The 26,007-nt window shown below is 37.9% G+C and overlaps 1 protein-coding gene and 1 non-coding gene across 4 annotated transcripts in view; both read right to left on the bottom strand.

Annotated features, from left to right (window-relative positions):
* POLA1 (DNA polymerase alpha 1, catalytic subunit) overlaps positions 1-26,007 on the bottom strand; it is a 296,400-nt gene that overhangs the window by 230,841 nt on the left and 39,552 nt on the right. For all 3 annotated transcript variants that reach the window (XM_045876010.3, XM_045876011.3, XM_045876012.3), the window contains exons 18-26: positions 25,286-25,375; positions 22,139-22,255; positions 20,330-20,505; positions 17,625-17,754; positions 17,020-17,139; positions 15,866-15,965; positions 13,958-14,082; positions 8,087-8,236; positions 7,553-7,675 (exon numbers count right to left, since the gene is read on the bottom strand). In XM_045876010.3, the coding sequence (XP_045731966.1) occupies positions 7,553-7,675; positions 8,087-8,236; positions 13,958-14,082; positions 15,866-15,965; positions 17,020-17,139; positions 17,625-17,754; positions 20,330-20,505; positions 22,139-22,255; positions 25,286-25,375 (1,131 nt within the window). The remainder of the gene's footprint in view (positions 1-7,552; positions 7,676-8,086; positions 8,237-13,957; positions 14,083-15,865; positions 15,966-17,019; positions 17,140-17,624; positions 17,755-20,329; positions 20,506-22,138; positions 22,256-25,285; positions 25,376-26,007) is intronic.
* On the bottom strand, positions 14,675-14,804 carry LOC123851707 (small Cajal body-specific RNA 24). The gene has a single exon (XR_006792681.1). It is a non-coding gene; the product is annotated as a small Cajal body-specific RNA 24 (non-coding RNA).

The following is a 26,007-nucleotide window of genomic DNA, read 5'->3' as shown; positions in this document are numbered from 1 at the left end:
CTATGAAGAATTTCAACTCATTTCATTTGAATCGCCACAGATTCTGAATTAGTATGCGTGAATTAATAATGCTGAATAGTATTACCAGTTTTGAAGAACTGCGAAGAACTTAGAACCCAAGCACCCCTGAAATACAATAAAAAGGGAAAAGTGTCTCTGACTTAGAATTTTATAATGTAAACAACTTCAAAAGGGATAAGTAGTCTGTAATCACTGAAAAAGGATATTGCTTCTTTTTAACATAAAATATATTCTGCCAAAATGTATTAAACCTTCATCTCAGCCTTAAAAGAAATCAAAATGTTATTAGGTCAGCTGAAGTTAAAAGTAGTCTTAACGGTGGCTATGAGAATACTGGAGAAAGAAGTAGAACTCTTTCCTCCTATGACCAACCCCCCCCCCCCCCCGTTTCCATGGATCTGATCTGGCAAAAAATTCTTTACACTGCCGTGTTTTAGGTGACAAAAACATACATTTTTAAGGCAAAAGTTTCCCTTCAACCTACAGAAGACGGTAGGAAGGAAACATTGAGAACCAGCAGTTCTTCATCCTTTTTGCATCAGGGTCCCCTTTGAAAACTCTTAAATGCTACACACCCTCTCCCCCAAAAATGTACACATGTGCACAGACACACAAAATGTTGCATACAACCTCAGAGGATTCACAGACCTCCTCTGCATTCCATTTGGGTTGACAGAAGTTCTCCTAGGAAAATCTAAGCCAAGAAGAACTTCAAACCCTCTATATGTCCAAAAGATCATTTTCCTTCCTTCTTACTACCTTTACTATAATAGCCTCTATTTTCACCAACTATGACTGACAGTGTTAGAAAGGAGAGTGACTATTATTCATGACTCTCTTTTAGACCAGAGGTCCACAAATTTTTTCTGTAAAAGACCAGGAAGTATGTATTTTAAGCTTTGCAGGTCATTTAATTTCTGTGGCAACTACTCAACTCTGCTGTGCTTAACACCAACGCAGGACCAATAAAGTTTTATTTACAAAAAACAGGCAGTGGATCAGAGTTAGCCCATGGATCACAGTTTGCTGATCCCTAGAATAGAGGAACAAGTTCAACAACTCCATAAGGAAGCAAAGAGATAAATACAATTAGGTTCCTAACTTACAGCATCCCTAAAAAATAATTTCCAGAAGGATTAAAGATCTAAATAAGAACAGAACCTGAAAGCTAGGCAGTCTGTGTCAATGGAGGAGGGAAAAGATTTCTTAAGAAAATAAATCAAATTATCTGGCATTAAAATAAACCTCTACACTTTCGAAGACCACAAATCAAGTTAAAGGAAAAGCCAGAGACTAAAAAATATTTGCAACACAAATGACCAAACAAGAATTAGCCTTTGAAAAACCTAAGAAGAAATAGCAAGAGACAGAAGAGCCAAAGAAAGGGGCCAAATATACACATATAGGCAAGTCAGGCAAACCAAAGAGTTCAAACAAATGAAAAGATGCTCAACTTATCTAATAATCCAGAAATGCAAATTAAAAGCACTATGAGATATCATTTCACACTCATCTGGAGAAAACTAAAAATTCTGAGAAAAACAAGTGCTGACAAAGATATGGAACACTAAGGATTATGCAAGGAGTATGTTTACAAGTTTATAGTGAATTTAAAATCCCTCAATAGAAAAAGAAACAAATTTGAAGAGGCAAAACTGCATGTCAAAATCATTTCCGATTCTCTTCAGAATAACCTCAGATACTGTGACTGAGGGAATCAAGTTCGGTGGTCCTACGGACACAGATATGAATTTAGCTATTTGAAAGAATTAGCTGCTGTGATAAATTAAATGATTGCTATTACCAATAAAGTGTCACAGAGTGCTTGTGGATGTGCAGATTTCACTCTTGGTAATATAGGACAGAAACTCTTGCACCTGTGACACTGTACTGTAGCACTGTTTATCAAGGGAAAAAACTACAGGGAATAGTTGGAAACCTAAAAACATGGACAATGGGAGAACAAAAAAATCCACTGTGCTCTACTGATCCAGTGAAATATCATACAAGAGGTAACATGAGTAAATCAAATCTAAAAATGCATCAACATGGATATACTTAAAAAGTAGAATATGTAGTAGGGTTTTTCCCCTACTTTTCCCCTGCTCTACTTTTTTTTCAGCAAACAGCAAAAAAAATATGTATAGCATGACACATAAATGGTAAAAATTTTTAATGCACCACAGGTATAGATAAACGTTTGTTGTAAAAGCAAAAAACCGCGGGGAAAAAGCACAATACGAACCCTGAGAGAGCAGTTACCTTTGAAGAAGAGAAAGAAATGAGAAAGGATGGGAGGAATCAGTCTTTAGATGTCTCTATATTTTACTGCTTTTAATTATCTTTAAAAAAACTACACTTTTTAAGAAAAAAGATTGGAAAAGTGAAATTTTCTCTTATTTCCAGATACAGATGAAAGTCTCCCTTAGCACTTAATTATAAGATTCTCCATATGCACTCATTCTCTTTCACCATGGACACCAACAAGACTAAAGCCCTCTGTTACCGGGGGCCATTCCGAAGGGCTTCTGACAGGTGCTAGCCACAATGCCAAAAGAGTCCTAGGAAGGCTCGCCCAGACTGCGATGTTTTCATGCAATGATTTGGATACATTTTCTAAGTGCACAAATTTCAGCTCTGAACACCACTGAAAGCTAGGCAATCTACAACTGGTTGGCAAAGACTCATGTCAGCCTACCGGGTGAGAAACTAACAACACATGGGCTCTACATCCAACTAAGAGAGCATATATTCACTTTAAAATGCAACCAGAAATCCAGACCAAAAGTCATTTTATCAAGAGCAGAGAAATAACAGAGTGCAGTACTAATTATTCCATAAAGACAAATATTACCATTACACTAAGGATTATGCAATGAGTACACTTGTAAGTTAAGAGGAAGTTTAAAATCCCTTTTAAAAAAACCCAAAGGGGTGAAATTATATACCAAAATCATTTCAATTCTCTTTAGATTAGCCTGATACTGTGACTGAGTTATGTATTATAGCCTCATGGCCAGATGTATGAATTTAGCTATGTGATAGAAGAATTTGCTTGCTATGACACATTCAGTGGTTGTTCGTATCAATAAAAACTTACAGTTCAAAAAAAAAAATCATCATTTTAAACACCAAATAGATTAGATTATTACAATCCTTTGGTCCAGTGTTAGCCTTTAACTGTTTCAAAATTAATCAAAGTCGAAAATTTGGACAGATTTGTGTCACTAAATGGCCTTCACTATTGTTCACAGAATAAAACCCTTAATTGATTAATGATCTCAGGGTGTCTATCGCCATCTAGTGAACAATCACTTCAATTACCACACCAGTCACTTGACAACCGAGTCTCGTGGGTTTAAAATCTAAGTCCACTTAGTGCTATCAACTTGCCCAGTATCTTTTCTTATGTCTCTCTATACATAGAGAACAAACACAAATACAGGTGATATTTATACCGATTCACTTTCGAGTGTCTGTAAAGTTTCCATTACTTCTCTGTAAACACTGACTTCATTATTTTTAAATAACTTGCACACTATGAGGTCCCTCAAACAATTTAACCATTAACTAATTCCTCTACTACCGAGCAATTAAAAATCATAGAAGAGTTTAAAGTGTGAAAGATCACACCTGGGAAAAGACAATGTTGATGTCCATTTGACACATCTATTAGCATTTTTATTATAAACCTGTTTATGAAAGTACAATTAGTAATTATCCTGAGTACTCTAGCAGCCATAATACATTTGATTACAGAAATTATTAGGTCACCAGAGCCAAACCTGCATGATTCCAACAAAACTGAGCATACACAAAACAGACTTAAAAACAAGAAAGGAAGGGGGCTTACAGCCTCCCCACACTGGGTATTAATCCATATTCAAATGTAAAATTTTATAATCTTTTCAGATGACATGCTACCAGGTTTCCTCATTCATGTCCACTTGAACCTTAATCTAATTTATCCTACAAGGACTTGAAAAGCAAACAACTTCGAAGATCTTCAGGATACTGTATTATTTCGTCCATTCCATCTTCTTACAAAAAAGACAAGTGTGAGGGGCGCCTGGGTGGCTCAGTCGGTTAAGTGGCTGCCTTCGGCTCAGGTCATGATCCCAGAGTCCTGGGATCGAGCCCCACATCAGGCTCCCTGCTCGGTGGGAAGCCTGCGTCTCCCTTTCCCGCTCCCCCTGTTTGTGTTCCTGCTCTCGCTCGCTCTCTCTCTCTGTCAAATAAATAAATAAAATCTTAAAAAAAAAAAAAAGTGTGATAAGTTACAAAGGTATTCCAAATCTCAGCCAACTGGCTCTCATTTTACACTTCACCCCTCCTACCTCTTTAATAATCAAGAAACGTTTGAAATCACAAAGGCCTAATAGTATATATGGAAAATGCTAGTAAACCCAAAGACCAATTACCACAGAGAATATTTCTATCCACCAGTGCTAATAATTATCACCAATACTTTAACAATCAGTTTTATTTTAGGAAATAATTTCTGTAGGTGGCTTTGAATCTTCTTCTAGAATAAGATTTCCAGGGAGCAACTGTGTAATTATTATTTCTCATTAACCTCACATTACTTTCAAGGCCAACTTTCCGCAGTTGTTATATTTTTTTATTTGTGAGAAGGAGCAAAGGGGAATGAGACAAGACGGAAAGGAGAAACCAAGAATTTAAATCATATATGATTATTTCTAGATTTGTTTGAAACTCTTTGTTTTTTAGTGGAGAGAGCAGAGCGGTTTTTTTTATAGTTTATTAAGATTTGTTACTGCTATATTTTATACAAAAGAAAAATTAAAATTGAGTTTAAAGACCCTATTAAAGATCAAACTAAACAAAAATATTGCCCTTAAAATACAATGGATTAGGGAAGTGGGGGAGATCGCTGGACAAATTTGGGGCTTATCATTATCAACAGTGCCCTTTTAAGCTTGTGGATTTCTGAGCCAATGCAGAAAATGTAACAACAGGGATTTCCCACCAGCAAGAGGCACTCTCCAAGGGAGTAAATTGTCAACTATTGCCTCTCATGAGAAACTTAAGAGTAACCTTGATCCAATCTCAATAGTCAACCCATGTATTATCACCCAGTTGGGGCATAGTGAGTGCATTTCCTAATACAAAAATAAGATGGTATTCTATCAGAAGCCACTGGATACATACACAGAAATAAAATTTAAATAATTTTAAAGTAAACTTAGCCTAAGAAACTGAAAACGTCCTTCCCTCACTTCAACAAGCCCCTAAATTACCTGTATCTTCCCATGTAAAAAGGGCTTGTGTCTTGAGATGAGTATCGAAAAAGACGTCCTTCAAGGACTAAGAGGTAGAATATAAAGCAGAAGCACAGACATGAAAGATATGGTGAAATGGGACAGACAACCCTACCATGGGGGAAGCCTTACAATCAGGAAAATATGGATTCCAATTCAAAACAGTCACTTATTATACTTCACTTCTTTGAGTCTTAGCTTCCACATCTGCAAAGTGGGAATGTTATGAACCATATCAATGAATTCTTATGGGGTTTTAATGACGTAATTCATCTGGAAGCTTCTCATATATTGCTGGTGTTTAATACATGTTTTGCCCTTCCTCACTGCGCCCTAAGCCAAGTCTGAGACAGGGCTATCAAAGGAAGAGTGGCTCGGGGTGCCTGGGTGGCTCAGTCGGTTAAGCGGCTGCCTTCGGCTCAGGTCATGATCCCAAGGTCCTGGGATCGAGCCCCGCATCGGGCTCCCCGCTCAGCGGGAAGCCTACTTCTCCCTCTCCCACTCCCCCTACTTGTGTTCCCTCTCTCCTGTCTCTCTGTCAGATAAATTAAAAAAAAAAAAAAAAAAAGGAAGAGTGGCTCTGTAGCTCCTGTTTGTTTCATGCCAGCCAGCTCGCCACTGACCAATACAGGAGCCACTAGCCACATGTGGATAATAATAGTTTAATTTATTTTAATTATAATTAAATAAAACTCAAAATCCAGTTCCTCCACAAGTCAACACTAGCCAGATAGCAAATGCTCACTAGCCACCTGGGCCTACTGTATTATATAGAGAACATTTTCACCACCTCAAGGTCCACCAGAGTGCTGCTCTAGACTCTAAAGGAGGAGTCAGGAAACATGTTTTCTGAAAAGGGCCAGATGGCTAATATTTTAGGCTTTGCAGGCCATGCAAGTCTCAACCCTGACTACCCAATTCTGCTATTGTAATGCTAAAGCAGCCACTGACAAAACATAGCAAGTATGGGGGTGTTCCAATAAAACTTTATTTACAAAAATAGATGGCTGTTGGATTTGGCCCATGGGCCATAGTTTTGCCAACCCCTACGTGATAGGATTCTGAGTTCACACCCTCAAAATGAGCATTCTGCCCATAACCATGAATTATCTCCTTAAGACTGAGTAGTCTCAAATCTACTGACAGCAATCAATACTTTACTGGAGTGAAATGGAATTTAGTATTTAACATAACTATTCTTTTACAAATTAAGAAAAACCCACGCGTGTGGGGCTAAAGCAGGTAAAGCTTATAGTGTTTCCAAAGTGACAGTATCTCAAATCTGACTGGTATCCGGCTCATCTTTCTAAAGCCAGTAACTCTCAATCCATAACTCCACTACTCATCTATTCCTGGAATTGTGGAATTCTACATCCAACTGCCTACTTAATATGCCTAGAGATCTATTACAAATCTGAAAGCCAAAACAGAACTCCTAATCCCGGGGCACCTGGGTGGCTCAGTCGTTAAGCGTCTGCCTTCGGCTCAGGTCACGATCCCAGGGTCCTGGGATCGAGCCCTGCATCGGGCTCCCTGCTCGGCGGGAAGCCTGCTTCTCCCTCTCCCGCTCCCCCTGCTTGTGTTCCCTCTCTCGCTGTGTCTCTCTCTGTCAAATAAATAAAAATAAAATCTTTAAAAAAAAAAAAAAAAAAAGAACTCCTAATCCCTCTCTCCCAGATTTCTCCATTTTAGTATATGGCTCCATAAGCTAACCAGCTGTAGGACTAAAATGGAGGCATACTCCTTGATTTTTTCCTTTCCCTCACTCTCCAACCTAATAAAATCAGCAACCAAAATAGCTCTCTTATGTCACTTTGCTCTCATTCCTATTACCTCCTAAAGAGCCCTTCCCTGACCAATCTAAACTAGCCATCTTAACATTAAACTAGCCCACCACCCTGTTTTAATTATCTGAATAACATTTACTTCTATCATGTTCTCTTAATTTTTATATTTGTTTATTCACTTATTTACAGTCTATTTTCCCAAACTACCCTCTCCCCATCCCAAGTCCCCACCACATGCCACTCTACCCCCATAACAATGCCTGATACAGAGTAGATGCTCAATACTCTCTCAATGGAGGAATGAACAAATCCTTACTTAAAAAAAACTATCTGTCTCGAATTTGTCCTAAGAAGGGGCATTTGACGCTATATAACTAGGTAACAAACTTGACTCTCCCACATTATAACATGTCAGAGTTAAAAAAAAAAAAATCTCATTTTTAGAGATGTTATACCATTTACCTCCCTTCCTTTGTATGTCACCAAAGCAGCCAATGGTTTGGCGTAAAATCTGCTGTAGGAAAATCCCAGGCAGCCATACATACTGTTTGCTGTGAGCTTCAAAGCCTTCTGTCGAATGTCATACTGCAGGCCACACAAAGACAAAAGACAATAATATTTTAGACATTTAATCATTAAATTAGATATCTTTTTATATCACCAATGAGGAGAAACCCTCAATATCCCTGGAAAAAAAAAAAAAACTGTCAACACACTCAACCCATCCTCCCAGATCCATGATTCCCTGACCTTCTAGAAGCAAATAAACACAGACTCCAAAGCTCCCAGAAGTCAGAAAGATTTTGTTCAGATACAGCTTTGCAGACAGAGGTGTCTTCCATTCTGAGGCATTCTACTGTTTTTGAATGGTTTGCTGCCCACAAACTTAAAATAAGCCCATGTAATTGCCCATAGCACCATGTTTAAATCCTCCTAGATAATCAAAGTCTGAAAGCTAAGACTGTCACTGAGATGTCTCTTATTGAAAAGATATACCTGAAGAACAAGGTCTGGATTTAAATCCTGCTGTTTCATTAGCTGTTTGACTTGTTTTCTTCTCTCTACCAACTTCCGGATCTCTCTAGGCAAAATGCCCATTTCTAAGTTTGGGTCTGGCAGCTCAGGGATCTGTTCTTGTTCTCCATCCTGATGAACACACAACAGAAATTTCAGACAAATCAAACTTTCATAAAACAAATTTCTAAAATAATACTTTGTGGAACTTTACATTATGATTAAATCTTGAAAAGCTACTTTCCTGCTTAAGTATAGGTCAACAACACATGGGTGGGAGAAGAAAAAGCTGAGAACAAGTCAACACTGGCCTCTTCTCCCACTTCGATCAGCCTCATTCCCAGTATCTCCACCCCTCTCGTTATTGATTAATGTAGATATCATTTAAAGGGATCAATTTTTATATATACTCCTCTCTTCAACAAAATTGGGGAGCAAAATGTTTAGAGAAATTGTTTTTAAAATAAAAACACTGAAGGGTGCCTGGGTGGCTCAGTTGTTAAGCGTCTGCCTTTGGCTCAGGTCATGATGCCAGGGTCTTGGGATCGAGCCCCACATTGGACTTCCTGCTCCACAGGAAGCCTGCTTCTCCCTCTCCCACTCCCCCTGCTTGTGTTCCCTCTCTCGCTGTCTGTCAAATAAAGAAATAAGGGGCGCCTGGGTGGCTCAGTCGTTAAGCCTCTGCCTTCGGCTCAGGTCATGATCCCAGAGTCCTGGGATCGAGCCCCACATCGGGTTCCTTGCTCAGCGGGAAGCCTGCTTCTCCCTCTCCCACTCCCCCTGCTGTGTTCCCTCTCTCACTGTCTCTCTCTGTCAAATAAATAAAATCTTTAAAAAAATAAAAAATAAAAAATAAAGAAATAAAATCTTAAAAAAAAATAAAACAAAACACTGAGACCTCTAGGATTTAAAAAAAAAAATGCACCCCAACTATAGTTTTAGTCAAATGTACTCTCAAACAAAATGCCATAAAACTTTTACAACTATGGAGAATTATGGCAATTATTGTGAATGTTTTAGACTAAAAACTAAAACCCTAAATACTAAATCAGCAAATTTCTTTTAGGAATTTGGATTTCATATTTAAGAAGTCTATGAAATTTCCAAAAATTTATATACCAATTCCTTAGCATCTATGTAGTACCTTTTATCTGTAAATTGCCTTGCAATTGGTAAAAGAATAGCAACATTTTAGAAAAGTAACCAGCAGTCTTCTTATATTAAAATTTACAGAAGGAAAAAGCAGGGAAAGCATTAGACCATTTTTCTGAAGCCTCCATTAATTCTGTTAACAGGCCACAAAGAAAAAAACCAGGCATGTTTGCCCCTTCAAAGGTTCAGAATTAAAAATAAACCTCTTGCCTTCAAGCATGTCAACTCAATGCCATTTGATAACCCAGCCTTTACAAAGTATCTGATTTTATAAAGATCAATATTTTCAAATGAACAATCTTACAATAGTAACAGGGACCTATTGTTTTCCAATATAGCAGATGATGATAGCAAACCTATTAAAGAGATCTTGGTACACATTCCAATTTATTTATAACAACTAGACAGATCAGACAAAAAGTTAACTGAAAGGATCTGAAGTCAGGAAATTTACAATCCATGCCCACCTCTCCCACCACTAGCTATGCAGCACTAGCTACTTTGAAGACCAAATGAGGTACTACACAGAAAAATGATACAGAACCTATAAACTGGCTACATGTATAGTATTTCTTAGATGACCTTTAAGGTCATCTCAAATGATTCTATTATATACCCAGAATCCAAACTGGAAAGCTCAAATAAACAAAACAGTGGAGGGGGATGGAGGAGGCTGGATCATGACAATTATCACAAGGCTGACACAGTAGCAGGACAGAGCCCACTGAATATCATTTATCCAATGTAGTCACAACCTTTTGGGGATGTCTACCCAATACCTTCTCTTTTAAATTATCCTCTAGTCCCACAGAAAGGCCCATCCTTAGCAGCTGTATTTGTACTCTGTAAACCCACTCCTGTGGTCACAGTTGATGGAACCAGGTGTGGTCACTGGCCTAAGCAAGCCTTTAAGATTCTCTCTTCTAGGAAGACAGAACTAGGGCTGGAAAACAGCTCCCAAAGCATGTAGTGAGAATTAAAAGACATGTAAAATCAGGAGCAAGAGGGCAAACAGACATCTTCTGCCACATGTACAAAGAACCAGAGAAAAATATACAGAGATAACATATACTTTACATCTTTTACTAATGGACAACCACATCTAATCAAACTCCCTACCGGCAGTCAATTATATAAGCTTTATACATGAAGAACCACACATTAAGTTATTAAGTCCTACATGAAACTGTTGACTAATCACTGGTTAGATTAAATCCATGTGAAATAATTCAAAAAGATCCTTTTTAAAAAAGGCTGTTTAGTGAGTCCAATCAATAACAAAGGTTTGCATGGCCAAAATTTAGAAGAACTTAAAATATAGAATTTAAAAGAATAAAAATAGCAAGTGTTGGAGATGATGTGGAATGACTCAAATTCATGCCTAGTTGGGAGCGCGTAGCACAGTTATAACTACTTAGGAAAATAATTTGGCAGTTTCTTTTCAAGTTAAATATACACTTCCCATACAAACTAGCAAATTCACTCCCTAGGTATTTATCCCCCAAAATGAAAGCCCATGTCCACAAAAAGATATGAACAAGAATGCTTACAGCTTTATTAATAAAAGTTAAACTCAATGGGACACTTGGGCGGCTCAGTCAGTTAAGGGTCTGACACTTGATTTCAGCTCAGGTCATGATCTTTCATGGGTCATGGGAATCAAGCCCCATGTCGGGCTCTGAGCTCAGCAGGAAGTCTGCTTGAAGATTCTCTCCCTCTACTCTTCCCCCCACTTGCTTGCTCTCTCTTGGGTCTCTCTAAAATAAATAAATCTTTAAATAAATATTAACTAAACACTGAAAATCCAAATGCTCATCTCAGGAAATCAGATAAAGTGTGAAATACTTCTCAGCAATACAAAGGAAAGAACTACTGATAATGCAACAACATGGATGAATCTCAAAAACATTGTGTTGAACCAAAAAGCCAGACACAAGAGTACATACTGTATTGCTCCACTTATATGAAGTTCTAGAATAAGCAAAACTAAGTGATGGTGATAGAAGTCAGATCAATGGTTGATTGATGGGAGAGGGGCCTGATAATAAAGGTCTGAGTGACATACCAAAACTAACAGGATGAAACTAACACAATACTTGCAGGGAAATATATAGCTATAAATATCTATATTAACAGAAAAGATCTCAAATCAATAACCTAACTTTCCACCTTAAGAAAGTAGAAAATTAAAGGTCAACTAAAACAAAGAAAGCAGAAAGAAAGAAGTAATAAAGATAAGAATGGAAATATAGGTGATAGAGAAAAATCAACAAAACCAAAGTTCCTTCTTTGCAAAGATCAGCAAAACTGACAAACTTTTAGCTGCACTGACAAAAAAATGACTCAAATTACTAAAATCAAGAATAAAAGAGGGATATTACTAATGACCTTAAAGAAACAGTTATAAGGGAATACTATGAACAATTTTATGTCAATAATTAGATAATCTTACATGAAACGGAAAAATTCCTAGAAAGACACAAACTACCAAAATGGACTCAAGGAGAAATAAAAAAATCTGAATAGACCTATAACAAAGATTGAAATGGAAATCAAAAAAAGGACAAGCTTTAAGACCAGGTAATTTCACTAGTGAATTCTACCAAATATTTAAAGCAGAATTAACATGAATCCTTCACAAATTTTCCAAAAAAACAGAAGAGGAGGGAACACTTCCCAACTCATTCTGTGAGGCCAAAATACCAAAACCAGGCAAAGACATAACAAGAAAACTATACACCAAAAGCCCTTATGAATACAAGCAAAAAACTCTTCAACAAAATACTAGCAAACTAAAACCAGAAACATACAAAAAGGATTATACACCAAGAACAAGTGGAACTTAACCTAGGAACGCAGGTTGGTTCAACACACGAAAATCAATATAATTTACCATATTAAAAGAATAAAGGATTAAAAAGTACATGATCATCTCAATATATAAAGAAAAAGTGGTTGACAGAATCCAACACCCTTTCATGATAAAAAACATGCAACAAACTGGGAACAGAAGGGAACGTCCTCAATCTGATAAACACCATCTATGGAAAACCCCCAGTTAACATCATACTTAATGGTGAAATAAAGACTGGATGCTCTCCCCCTAAGACCAGGAACAAGTCAAGGGTGTCTGCTCTTGTCAATTCTATTCAGTATTGTACTGAAGGTTCCAGGCACGGCAGTTAGAGTACCCCCCTCCCACCACAAAAAAAGAAAAAATATAAGGCATCCAGATTATAAAGGAAGAATTAAAACTACCTCTATTTTCAGATAACAGGATACTCTATGTAGAAAATGCTAAGGAATCCACAAAAATACTAGAAGTGACAAATGACTTCATCAAGGTTGCAGCATATAAGATCAATATACAAAAATCAGTTATATTTCAATACACTAGCAATGAATAATCCAAAAATAAAAGTTCCACTTAAAATAGCATCAAAAAGAATGAAATATTTAGGAGTAAATTTAATAAAAGACTTGTACAGTGAATTATTTAGCAACAAGTAGGAATGAAGTACTAATACATGCACAACACAGACAAATCTTGAAAACAGTATGCTAAACAGGTACAGCTACTCTGGAAAACAGTATGGAGGTTCCTCAAAAAGTTAAAAATAGAACTACCCTATAACCCAGCAATTGCACTTACTAAGTACTTACCCAAAGGATACACAAATACTCATTCAAAGGGGCACATATACCCTGATGTTTATAGCAGCACTGTCAACAATAGCCAAACTATGGAAAGAGCCCAAATGCCCATCGACTGATGGATGGATAAAGAGGATGTGGTATATATACGCAACAGAATATTATTCAACCATCAAAAGAATGAAATCTTGCCAGTTGCAACAACATGGATGGAGCTAGAGTGTATTATGTTAAGTAAAATTAGAGAAAGACAAATACCATATGATTTCACTCATATGTAGAATTTAAGAAACAAAACAGATGAACATGGGGGGAAAAGAGGGGCAAACCAGAAAACAGACTCTTAATTATAGAGAACAAACTGAGGGTTGCTGGAGGGGAGGTGGGCAGTGGCTGGGCTAAATGGGTGATGGGTATTAACTTGTGCTGAGCACTGGGTGTTATATGTAAGTGACGAATCACTAAATTCTATTCCTGAAACCAACATTACACCATATGTTAACGAGAACTTAAATAAAAATTTGAAAAAAAAAAAAAAAAAGCCAAAACAATATGCTAAGTGAAATAAGCTAGACACAAAAGGTCACATATGACTCCATTTACAAAAAATGTCCAAAATATACAAATCTATAAAGGCAGAAAAATTAGTGGTTGCTGAGGTCTGGAAGGAATGAGGGACAGAGGGAGGGTACAGCTAAAAGGTAGGGTTTCTTTGAAGAGTAATGAAAATGCCCTCAAACTGACTGTGGTGAAGGTTGAAAATTCAGTGACTGCACTAAAAGTCATTAAATTGTATACCTTAAACGCATGAAATGTATGTGAATTACATCTCAATAAAACTGTGAAATAAAAACATATAGAACCACTGTGAGTTTCCATCTACTCAACCCTCTCCCTTTTTTGATCACTTTTTACCCTTTAGACCACTAAAAAAGGAAAAATTATATCGTTAAAAGGAAAAACAAGAATGCTAACCCCTCTGGCTCTCTTCCTTCTTTAAGCACTGCTTCTAATTTCAATTTAAAGAGCCCCCAGTTGAATACAAACCTCTGTAATTTTGTGTGTCTCTGAAGCAACTCTTTGCACTGTTGTAAAACAAATGTTGAATTCCTGAATGATGGAAGGATACAAACTATTGAAGTCCAGGAGCAAAATAAACTTATCATAAAAACCTGCAACAAAAAAGCCATATTACAAAAAGTCTTTTTAAAAAAAGCAGATGGGAAAGGGGTAAAAAAAAAAGGGGGGGGGTTTAAAAAAAAAAGAGATTTGTCAAAACATAACATTAGAAGTACTGTAGAATGAAGTATATGAGAAAGGATACACTATCCAAAGCGGCGAGTTATACCAAAGAAAAAAAAGTCGTCCACTATCACTCCATAAAAATGCCTTGTATTTGAGTAAAAACTCAAGTCACAAAAGAAGAGGAAAGAAGAGAATGTGTCTTATGTTGAAACCAACTACAACGAACGATCCTTTCCACAGCAGGCCCCAAGTACACCATTATGATGGGCAAACACCTTCTCCTATCAATTACTTCAGATAGGTGTCATATCCATTTCAAAAAAATGTTGTAAAATTCTCCTTCAGGCAAGTGTTCCCTCCCACCTACCCTGCCACCTCGACCCCCAAAATGTTTAGTGATCCACACCAGTGAGTAGTTATATGTATTTTTTTTACCATCATACTTTCTAAGAATAAAATGGGAAGCCCACTCACCTGTACACAAATGGTGTTAAAATCAGACAAGAGATGTATATATATAAATGTCAGTAGTGGAACGATCCACCCTTTTTACTTGCAAAGGGTGAACAGAAAGCTACTATATTTCTCTAGGACATTTATAAAGAGTTATCTTCACCTTAAGAAGAAACTGAGTAAAAATAAATGTCCACTATTAAGAAAATAAAAACAACAAACAAATATTGATAGCATACTCTGTGTCAGGCACTATACTAAACAATCAGTTTGTTCCTTAAGTCCCTGTGTGGTAGATACTCTTTTTAAAATTCTAGTGTAGTTAACATACAGTGCTATATTAATTTCAAGAGTAGATATTATTCCTATTTCCATTTTACAGAAGAGGAAAGTGAAGCTTACAAAGGTTCAAGAGGAAGGCAGAATTTAAGCCCAGATCTATCCAACACCAAAGGACTATTGATCTGTTTCAATACAACTAATAATAAATCACTTTTGTCAAAAACGTCTCCTACTCAGAGTTCAAGTTACTTGATAAAATTCACATTATTCCTGTACAACAATGTAAATATACTAAACACTACTTAATTGTACCCTTAAAAATAGGGAAGAGGGTTAATAAAAAAGATCCTTTCTAGCTCTGTGTACCACAAAACATCTTCTTTGCCATTAACGACAAGGGGGGGTACTCTGCTGTTAAAGTTCAATTTGGTGGTTACTGTCTGTACTTTCTTGAACTCTGCTGTGCAAATGAACTAGTCCTGGCAGCTCAGGCAGAGGCACAGCCCACCCTCTACAACAGATAGGAGGAGAGAGAGGTGCTCCTACCACCAGACAAATAGCTATGTACTGGACTAGGTGTTGGCAAACTATGCGCAGAACGAATTCAGCCTACCCCCTCCTCTTTTTGTACCACACATGAGCCAAGAATAGTGTTTACATCTTTAAATGGTTGAAAAAAAATTTTAAAAACAGAGTATCTCATGATACATGAAAATTATACAAAATTTAAATTTCAATATCCATAAACAAAGCTTTCTTGGAACACAGCAAAAAAATAAAAAAGATTCATATTAATTCATGTCAGGTGACTGGCCAACAAGATTTTCACATGAACAGAAGACAAAAATAAGGTCACAACAAGACCTATTTGCTAACCTACAAAATACAATTCAGATCTTGCAGTTTCTCAAGCCTAGGTCTGCATTAAAAAATTCCTTAACACCAGGGGCAAATCCACCTGCTGCGCAGCCTTACCAGCTTTAGGGTCCAATACCAAGCCTCCAGCATAAGCTGCTTTCTTACGTCCTTTCTTGTATTTATTGGCCTCTCCATCTATGTCTTCATCTTCATCTCCCTAATATTAAATGGAAAGGTTAACTTCACCAGCCAGCATAAAACTTCTTAACTAAATAAGAAGTTTTATGATTCCCCCTTTTCCAACTGCAGTACACAATTCTAACAAACATTCTTTAGTTTCAGCTAGTGGTCCTACCTATGGGGAACGACAGTTACTGTAATATGTTCACAAACCCAAATGCCAAGCATGGGAGTTACCAAAACACTCTATCCCTGAGTTAATAAATATGCAAATTCTACTTTAAAATATTTCTGAATTCACAGAATCTTTTATTTTTTAAATCAATGGATACTAAAAATACAATGCTTCATATTATGTAAAATCTAAGACAGTAAAAGAGCCCTCTTAAATTCATTACTTTAACAATCATGATGTAGAAATATTAAATATTTTACAGATATGATTATTCCCATTACCGTGAACACCTTAAAATAAGTGTCCATGTACTGAAAATTCACCCCCAAGTAGTTTATTAATAACCAATAGTCAATACCTCAGAAGTCAATTTTGATAATGTACATAAAACAAATACAAGAATTTGAACCGTCTTAACATTAAATTCCCCCCTTTGAGTCAACTGCTATCAATGATGACAAAAACGGTAGCTAAGTTTTAGTTCCAATGTCATGGAGGCCACTTCAGAAAACTGATTGTGGTGACCTGATCCTACTAGCATATAAAAATGCAACAAAGCAACAAAAAATAAAGGCTCATACATTTAAGGAAATAAAAGGTTTAACTGGTATCTAACTTTGGATACAGCTAAGATGGCAAAACACTTTCCTAGTATGGTCACCCATCAGAGACTTAATACCGCCCTTCAAGATATTCGTATTTCACAAATAATTTTTACCTACACAGAAAAAAGTGAAGAAGGAAATCACCACACAAACAAAACAGAATGAATCTGACATGGTTTCTACAGTATACAGGAGATTAATTATTTTGGAAGCAGAAGTTATCACAGCACAAAGAGCTATCTAGGTAATAAAAGGAGGGGAGGTTAAAAAAAAAAAAAAAAAGGTAAAACACTATGCAGTTTTGAACCCACCAGTTTTTGCTGAGGCTTTCTGAAAATCTGCTTGTCAGGCACAATATAGTTGTTTTCATAAAACGCATGAAGCAACAAGAACTCATTACGCTCGGATCGTCCACCCATCAGCGTCCTAGACTATTAAATAGAATTTTTTTAAATTTGAGCTCAAATCTGTAACAAAAGCAACTTTAAGGTGGTAAATTTAATCAAAGCACCTCCTCCATAATCATTCTTCCTAATAAGGGCTGCTTTAAAAATAAGAAGGTACAAAATTCATTCTAACGTTTTCTTTCAGCATTATACTTAAAAAGAGACAAAGAAAGCTTAAAATACTGACACTACTTGGGCTATTTCTTTACTCCCAAATAGACCATTCCACACATCAGACACATCCAGATGTTAGAGATGATCCTTATGTTCATCCAAAATTTCAACATACTGCACCTGGCTTTCCTCCCCTTCTTGCAGCCAGTTCATTTCACAAAAGAAAACCAGCTTCCAGAATACAAGTTACTCATTTTATAAGCATGCATTTAGACTCATTATCATATAACAACTACCCCAAGCAAACACTGAATCCAACAGGAAATGCTTTTTCCCCCTTTCTAAGTTAAATTTACCATAATGTTCCCAGCGATGTTAGTGATCTGCAATGCTAATGGAAGAACATTTAGCTCACACATGATCTGCAAAATGAACCTGGCATCTTTCCAGGTGTGTTCCAACAGGTACAACAGATGAGAAGATTCACTGTACAGAAAAGTAAGAATGAAACAGAATCAAGTAATTAAAAGAAACAATGACTATAATCAGAACTTCATAAAACATTACAAAAAAATTTTGGTATGAGTAACTTCAGAGCAATGGCACCTTGGCTTTGGAAACAATTTAAAATAAGGCTGGTATGAAACCATGAATTCATTCATGTCATTGATCCCAATGCACTTCTCCAAAACACGCACACAAAAAAATCCCATAAATACAAAGTAAAATTATGCGTTAACTACGACCTGAAAACTACCTAAATCCTTTTATTCATTCCATCTAATAAGTATGTGTTACATGCTGGGTATGTGCCAAGCATAGTTCTAGATGCTGGCTGTAACCAAAAGACAAAATACCTGTCCTCATGGGGCTTATGTCCTCAGGGGGGAGACAGAGTATAAATTAAAATACATATATATGGTAGGTTATATAATGTTCAGTGTTAAAGAAAAAAATTAAGAAGCAAAGGAAATATTAAGTATCAGGAGCAGAGACTGAAATTTTAGTTAGGGAACCAGGGAAGAGTTCACAGAGAATAAAGAACCGAGGGGCGCCTGGGTGGCTCATTCAACTGAGCATCCGCCTTTGGCTCAGGTCATGATCTCACAGTCCTGGGATCGAGCCCCGCGTCGAACCCCACATCAGGCTCCTTGCTCAGCGGGGAGTCTGCTTCCCCCTCTCCTTCTGCCTGCCGCTCCCTCTGCTTGTGCTCTGTGTGTCTCTCTTTTTCTCTCTCTCAAATAACTAAATAAAATCTTAAAAAAAAAAAAAAACTGGAAGAGGTGAGGAGGCAATCCTTGTGAATGGATATCTGAGGGAAGAGCATCCAGGCAAACAGAACAGCACATTCAAAGGCTCTGAGCTGAGCACAAATCTGGCATTTCCAGGACCAGAGAGGAGACTGTGGCTGGAACAGAGAGAATGATGGAGAGTGCAGAAGGACAGAGTTAAAGGCAGAGATACACACTGTCTAGGACCTTGTAAGTCAGAGTAAGAACTCTGGTTTTTACTCTAAATGAAACAGTCACTGGAAGATTTTGACCAGAGTGCAGTATCTGACTTAACTTTAGCAAGATAACCCTGGTTCCTGGGTTGAAAACAGACAGCAAGGAGTCAAGGGCAAAAGCAGAGAGGCCAACAAAGAGGCTGACATATGACTCATTACTCCAGGGGAAAGAGCAGGGTAGTATGGACCAGGATGGGTTCAATGGAGGAGAAAAGAAGTGGTCAAATCTAGACATATTTTGAAGATAAAGCTGACAGGATTCTGTGATGGCTCAAACATGAGCTATCTGTCAGAAAGAGGAATCATGGAAGCCTCAAAGGTTTTGGGCCAAACATGACTTTGGAGATTTCTAGGAGTACTGGAAAAATAAGAGTGTCACTCTTAAGGAGAAACTATAAGAGGAGCCTAGGGGAAAAGATCAGGAGCTGAGCTTCTGAACAAGTTAGGTTGGAGGTTCATATTAGACATCAAGTAAAACAGGCAGGTGGATACAGGAGTCTGGAATTCAAAGAAGAGATCTAAGCTAAAGATACCCAAGCAGGAGGCATCAGCACCACATGGTATTGAAATTCCTGAGACTTGGGGCGCCTGGGTGGCTCAGTCAGTTAAGTGTCTGCCTTCGGCTCAGGTCATGATCTCAGGGTCCTGGGATCGAGCCCCACATCGGGCTCCCTGCTCTGCGGGAGGCCTGCTTCTCCCTCTCCCACTCCCCCTGCTTGTGTTCCCTCTCTTGCTGTGTCTCTCTCTCTCAAATAAATAAATAAAATCTTTAAAAAAAAAAAAGAAATTCCTGAGACTCGATGAGATCACCTAGAAAGAGCACAGTCAGAAAGAGAAGCAGTCCAAGGCCTTGGGAGGAATGGGCAGAAAAGAATAAGTGGCAAGAGGAGTAGAAGAAACTCTGTTTAGGAAATAATCAAGCACAAAGGTTCAGTTGTACAAAATGAGTTAAGTTCTGGAGGTCTAATATATAGCAATGTAACTACAGTTAACAATACTATACCACATACTTGAAATTTGCTGAGAGGGTAAATCTAAAGTACTGTAACGACAAAAAGAAATAGTAACCATGTGAGGTGATGGATATGTTAATCAGCTTATGTTGATTATTTTACAATGTATACATTTATCAAACATCAGTTTGTATACCTTAAATATATACAATTTCTATTTGTCAATTTTACTCCAAGAAAGATGGAAAAAAGAAATAATCAAGCAAAATCTCTACATAGTGATTTCTCAGTTTTTCTATTTCCAAAAGATTTACACTATCTCCTGAAGGAAACCTCACTATCACATCAATTTCCAAACTGCTCTTAGGAAACATCTAGATGAGGTTAGGATGAGTAAGGGAGATGGAGACACACTGATAGAATTAAAATAATTCAAGAGGCAAAATAATTTATTAAAGTAACAGAGATGCTGGTGCTGACATGAAGGCAGTTCCCCTCCAGAATCCCACACACTCCTGGTCCCTCCAGCCTGAAGGCGATGCTGGCCTCCTGCTGTTGCTCATTTCAAGACAGACAAACACCAAAGCACCCAGGATCATACCTGTACATATTTCGTACATTTTCCATCGGGATTACAACCCTTTCAGTTCTCAGGATTTGTTGAACAAGTTCAGACAAATGGTAGCTTTTACAACGAATCAATTCCTTTGCTGAAATTTCCACATCACAGATCATTCGGCCACAGGTAGCATTTCTTTCACCAAATCCACTCCTGCCCTACAGGGGGAGGAAAAAAGCAAATCCCATGGACGAGCAGACACTGGGAACATTCTGTTCTAATTCGCTTTGAAGCTAGCCCGGAATTACAATGAGGAAACTCAATCTCCCATTCACCACTCAGTCAGCCATCACTCAAATATTTCTGAATGTATGGGGTGCCTGAGTGGCTCCGTCCGTTAAGCGTCTGCCTTCGGCTCAGGTCATGGTCCCCAGGTCCTGAGATCGAGCCCCGCATCAGGCTCTCTGCTCAGATGGAGAGCCTGCTTCTCCCTCTTCCTCTGCTACTCCCCTTACTTTCCCCCCTCCTCTCTCTCTCTGTCAAGTAAATAAATAAAATCTTTAAAAAAATATTTCTGAATGTTCACTATGTAGCTGGGGATATAGCAGTGAGCAAAACAGAAAAGATTCCTGATCTCATCTGAAATATACAACAAAAAACGGACATCAAAAGCAAGAAACTATATAGTTTCAGGAGACAATAAACATACGGAAAAGAGAAAAAGTAGAACAGGTGAGGAAAACGGGAATTTAGGGGGGCTGCACCTTAAACAGGGTAGTCATGGTAGACCTCACTCAGAAGATGCCATATAAAGAAAACCAAGGGCGCCTGGGTGGCTCAGTTGGTTAAGCGACTGCCTTCGGCTCAGGTCATGATCCTGGAGTCCCTGGATCGAGTCCCGCATCCGGCTCCCTGCTCGGCAGGGAGTCTGCTTCTCCCTCTGACCCTCCCCCCTCTCATGTGCTCTCTCTCATATAAATAAATAAAATCTTTAAAAAAAAAAAAAAGAAAACCAAGAAGGGGTAAGGAGTTAGTAAATCAAGCACTGGGATGAAGGTTAATAACAGCTCTATCACCTTAAAGGTAAGAACAGGAAAAGAAGCAAGAGCACTGGCTCCAACTCGAATCGGCAACAGCAGAATCTACTGAAGAGTATCATAAAAGGTCCAGATTCCTAAGTTTTCTGATGAGGCAACATGCCCATTCTAGTTGTAAGCTTTAAGTAAAATAAGATTTCAAGCAATGAGCACTCTCATGCTTAGGAAATGAAGGTGGCTTCATACAAAAACCACCGAAACCTAAGTGAAAACAAGCAGGTAGAATGAAAAATACATAGGCTTTAAAAGAATCAAGACAGGCCAGGTTCAAAACCTCAGTTCTTCCCCAGACTAGCCCTACAACCTTGAATAAGTTGTCACCCCTGTGAGAAGCATAGCAAAACTGGAGTTGCTGTGACAGGCAACTACTGTGCAGGCACTTAGCCCGTGGCTGCCTTACACATTCAACGTCAGCTCCCTCCCACTCTTCCTTCCCCTCTGAGTCCTGAATGATAACACTTACTGATCTCTGAGCCCTGCAACTCTGCTCTAAGGGCTACAGCATCGGTAACACCGAAGTGGAGGTAACATGTACGTGCCATCTCTAGATTCTAAGAGCTGATTTTAAATAACTACCAGAGGCTTCAACCAATAAAATGTTGCATTCAAAGGAAAAGATGTTTAGTGCCAAAGTTAAAATGTCCTATTACAAGACAACCAATTCTTAGTCAAAGAAGCACAGCGTGTTCCCAGGTAGCTACTCTCCATATAAAGAAGCGAAGTCAAGAAGTAAGATTTTGAAAACTATTTTTACCCCAAGCTTTGGCATGTTGGATCGCTTCAGTCGACCTATCTTGGACCAGTGAGGAACTTTGCACACATTAATTCTCTGTAGGAGCACTTCCAGTTCAAATCCATAAATATTATGACCCTAGTCAGAAAAAGAAGGCAGCCAATAACATTATAACAAACACAAATTAGAGGATTTATCTTCATATGCACAGAATTTCTTTGCCCTTTCTTTTTCTGGTCTCTAATTGAAGGCATCATGAGCTTACCTCCGATTGGGGTCCTTTCTTTTTCAGGAATGTATTCATCAGCAGCATTCATTAGCCTTGACATTAACAAAGCTGCTAAGCAGATTGCTGGAATAAACTTTATTTCATCCTAATTGATGCAAGGTTCATATGATGTCTTTTAATTTTCAGCTCATGCCTCACAGTCTCGGAGGCAAATGCAAATTTTTATGTCCCATACTTTTTCATGATCAGTAAAAGCTGTGTTCAAGTAATTCCATTTTAATTCCTTAAAAACTGAGAATCTGCCTGTGTTCTGTAACAGTTTATACAGACTTCTTAGAAAACTCAGGAACTGCATCTACTTTCTTCTTAAAGAACTGAGTTCAAACACTACTGATTTAGACTCTTAATGTATAACAAACTACACAATACCAGGCGATAGTTCAAATTAGGAAACAAAACTATACCAAGTAGAAATTATTTCAAAAATGCAACTACGGGCACCTGGTGGCTTAGTCGGTTAAGCATCTGACTCTTGATTTCGGCTCAGATCTTGATCTCAGGGTCGTAAGTTCAAGCACCACATTGGGCTCCGTGCTGGGCATGGAGCCTACTTAAAAATAAAATAAAAACTCAACCAAATTTTCCATGTCTATAATGGTAATTTCCATCATGTGAATAATATGGTTCACTGTCTATGTTTATTAAAAAACTAGATGAAGCTTAAAATAAATCAGATCAATAAATAGATTTATTTCCTACTAATTTTAATTAAAAACGTGTACCACTATATATTTATGGCAGTTTTGTCTATTAAATTAAGAAACCCAAGGACACAAGGAAGTCTCATTTCCAAATTATCATTCCTGGGATTAGGGACTCACACCAGTGTCAGGATTCTCTCTTACATCAGATCAGTTTGGATTTCTCACACACAGACTTGGCTGTAACACCCTAAGGCAGGCCAGCTATCCTAGGCACCATGACATTTCCTTGGGGCCCGAGAGACTACTAGGGAAAACTGGGTGAGGACCTAGTTCTGAGCCAGAGCACCAAAGCAGAGCATGTGGACAAAATCTTCCTGGTGCTTTCAAGATGTACAACAAAATATATAATACCTAGAATACTGGAAGAGAAACGGATGCAGAGATACTTGATAACAACCTACAGGCTCTAGGCACTCTGGCCATACCCTGGTCAAGAAAGGTGTCCAAGAGCAAAAAGTGAATGTGGAGAAATATATAGCACACATTTTTGCTATACATGAATTTATACCCTACTTTCCTCCAAAACAATCAAAAGCACAACATAATTTGATCCATTAACTGAAAAAAAAGGAAGAAATCATATCAAAGAGCCTATAAATCACAGCCAGAGGAAACATAAAGCAAAATGTTGCTTTATAACTCTTAAAAACCAGGGCAAACATAATTCAATGAATTATTACTCTTCCTATCTAGTGGGAATATACTTGGTTATGAAGAGGAAAAAAATTCCTAGCCCTGACCTCTCAAAGCATAGGTCATCCACTGAGCTCGGGGTACCTGCCTGGCTCAGTCGGTAGAACATGCAACTCTTGATCTTGGGATTGGAAGTTCAAGCCCCACATTGGGCTGTAGAGATTACTTTTTAAAAAAAGAACCACTGAGCTCATAAAATTAAAATACTTATACTTTGGAGACTGACACCAAATCAAGGGAATTAGCTCCTATGACCAGTATACAGCTGGACCACTAATCCAAAATTTTAGAGAAACCAACAGTTAACACAAGTTAACTGGTTTCTAAAGTGGAAATAACTGGAATATCCTAAACTTCAACAATAACATGAGTTGCTTTTCTCTTAGAGGAAAATAACTACTGTATAGTGGGCTGGCTCTTTTTTCCCCCTTTCTGTTAGCAGAAACTATAGCAATTCCCACCAGTCCATAAGGTCATTTCTTCTCTGAAGATTCAAAAAATATATAAAGAACTCATAAACTGAACAATAAAAAAAAAACCAACCCAGTTAAAAAATGGGCAGAGGACCTGAACAGACATTTTCCCAAAGAAGACATACAGATGGCCAATGGGCACATGAAAAGATGTTCAATGTCACTAAGTATGAGGGAAATGCAAATCAAAATCACCTCAACACCTATTAGAATGGCTATTATCAAAAGGACAAGAAATAACAAGTGGAGAGGATGTGGAGAAAAAGGAACTCTCCTACTGTTGGTGGAAATGTAAACTGGTGTAGCCACCACAGAAATCAGTTTGGAGATTCCCCCCCAAAAATTTTTTTCCTCAAAAAATTAAGAATAAATCTACAATATGATTCAGCTATTTCCCTTTGGGTATTTATATGAATGTGAAAACACTAATTTGAAAAGAGATATGTAGCCCTATGTTCATTTATAATAGCCAAGATATCAAAACAACCTAAACTATCCATCAATGGATGAATGGAGAAAGAGGATGTGGTACACGCACACACAATGGAATATACTCAGCCATAAAGAAGAACGAAATCATGCTTTTTGCAACAATATGAATGGACCTTGAGGGTTAAGTGAAGTAAGTCAAATGGAGAAACACAAATACCATATGATTTCACTCAAATGTGGAATGTGAAAAAACAAATGAACAAACAAAAGTATACAAAAACAAACTCACTGATAGAGAACAGACTGCTAATTACCAGAGTGAAAGGGGCTTGGGGGGATGGGCAAAAAAGTGAAGGGTATGATGGTGATTGATGGTAACGAGACTCTTGGTGGCCATTACTTTGTAGTGTATACAGATGTCAAATTATAATACTATACACCTGAAACTTACATCATATTATATACCAATTTTACCTAGATTAAAAAAAAAGATTCTCTGCAAGATTCTCATAAGTACTGAAAAGAATTAATAAGGAATGAAGAGCTTCCCCCATGGCATGATGAGACATCTACTCACCACAATGATATCAGGATCAATTTTGTGAACTTTGGCGAGGAAAAAACCTAGCAATGTTCTTTCTGTTGCAGCAATCTCAACCTTCACATTCTGTTAGACAAAAACATACCAGTCACTGACTCTTTACTTTTAAGTACTATACTTGGCTCCTTGTTCAAGCAGGGTTCGATTTCTTAGAATTAAAAGAATCCATCCAGGGGCGCCTGGGTGGCTCAGTCGGTTAAGCGTCTGCCTTCGGGTCCTGGGATCGAGCCCCACATTGGGCATTGGGGCTGATATTTGTAGCCTCTCCCTCTCCCTGCTTCTCCCTCTCCTCCTCCCCTTCGGTCATGTGTACACTCTCTCTCTCTCTCTCTCTCAGAATAAATAAATAAAATTTTAAAAAACCACAAAGAATCCATCCATTTCAAAACTAAATGAAGCAATGAAATTGCTGATTCTAGGTTTCAGAGTAATAATTGCCCAAAGTCTCTGAGGAGCTCATTCTAGTAGTAAGTGTGTAAATAAAGCAAAACTTTATTTTTTTAAAGATTTATTCATTTATTTATTTGACAGAGAGACACAGCGAGAGAGGGAACACAAGCAGGGGGAGTGTAAGAGGGAGAAGCAGGCTTCCCGCAGAGCAGGGAGCCCGATGTGGGGCTTGATCCCAGGACCCTGGGACCATGACCTGAGCTGAAGGCAGACGCTTAACAACTGAGCCACCCAGGCGCCCCAATAAA

This window comes from Mirounga angustirostris, unplaced genomic scaffold, assembly GCF_029215605.1.
Source record: "Mirounga angustirostris isolate CCGP_5_RB_7025 unplaced genomic scaffold, mMirAng1.0.hap1 SCAF_11, whole genome shotgun sequence".
Classification (NCBI taxonomy): domain Eukaryota; kingdom Metazoa; phylum Chordata; class Mammalia; order Carnivora; family Phocidae; genus Mirounga; species Mirounga angustirostris.
Note: the sequence above shows the minus strand (reverse complement) of the source record. Positions and strands in the feature narration are given on the sequence as shown.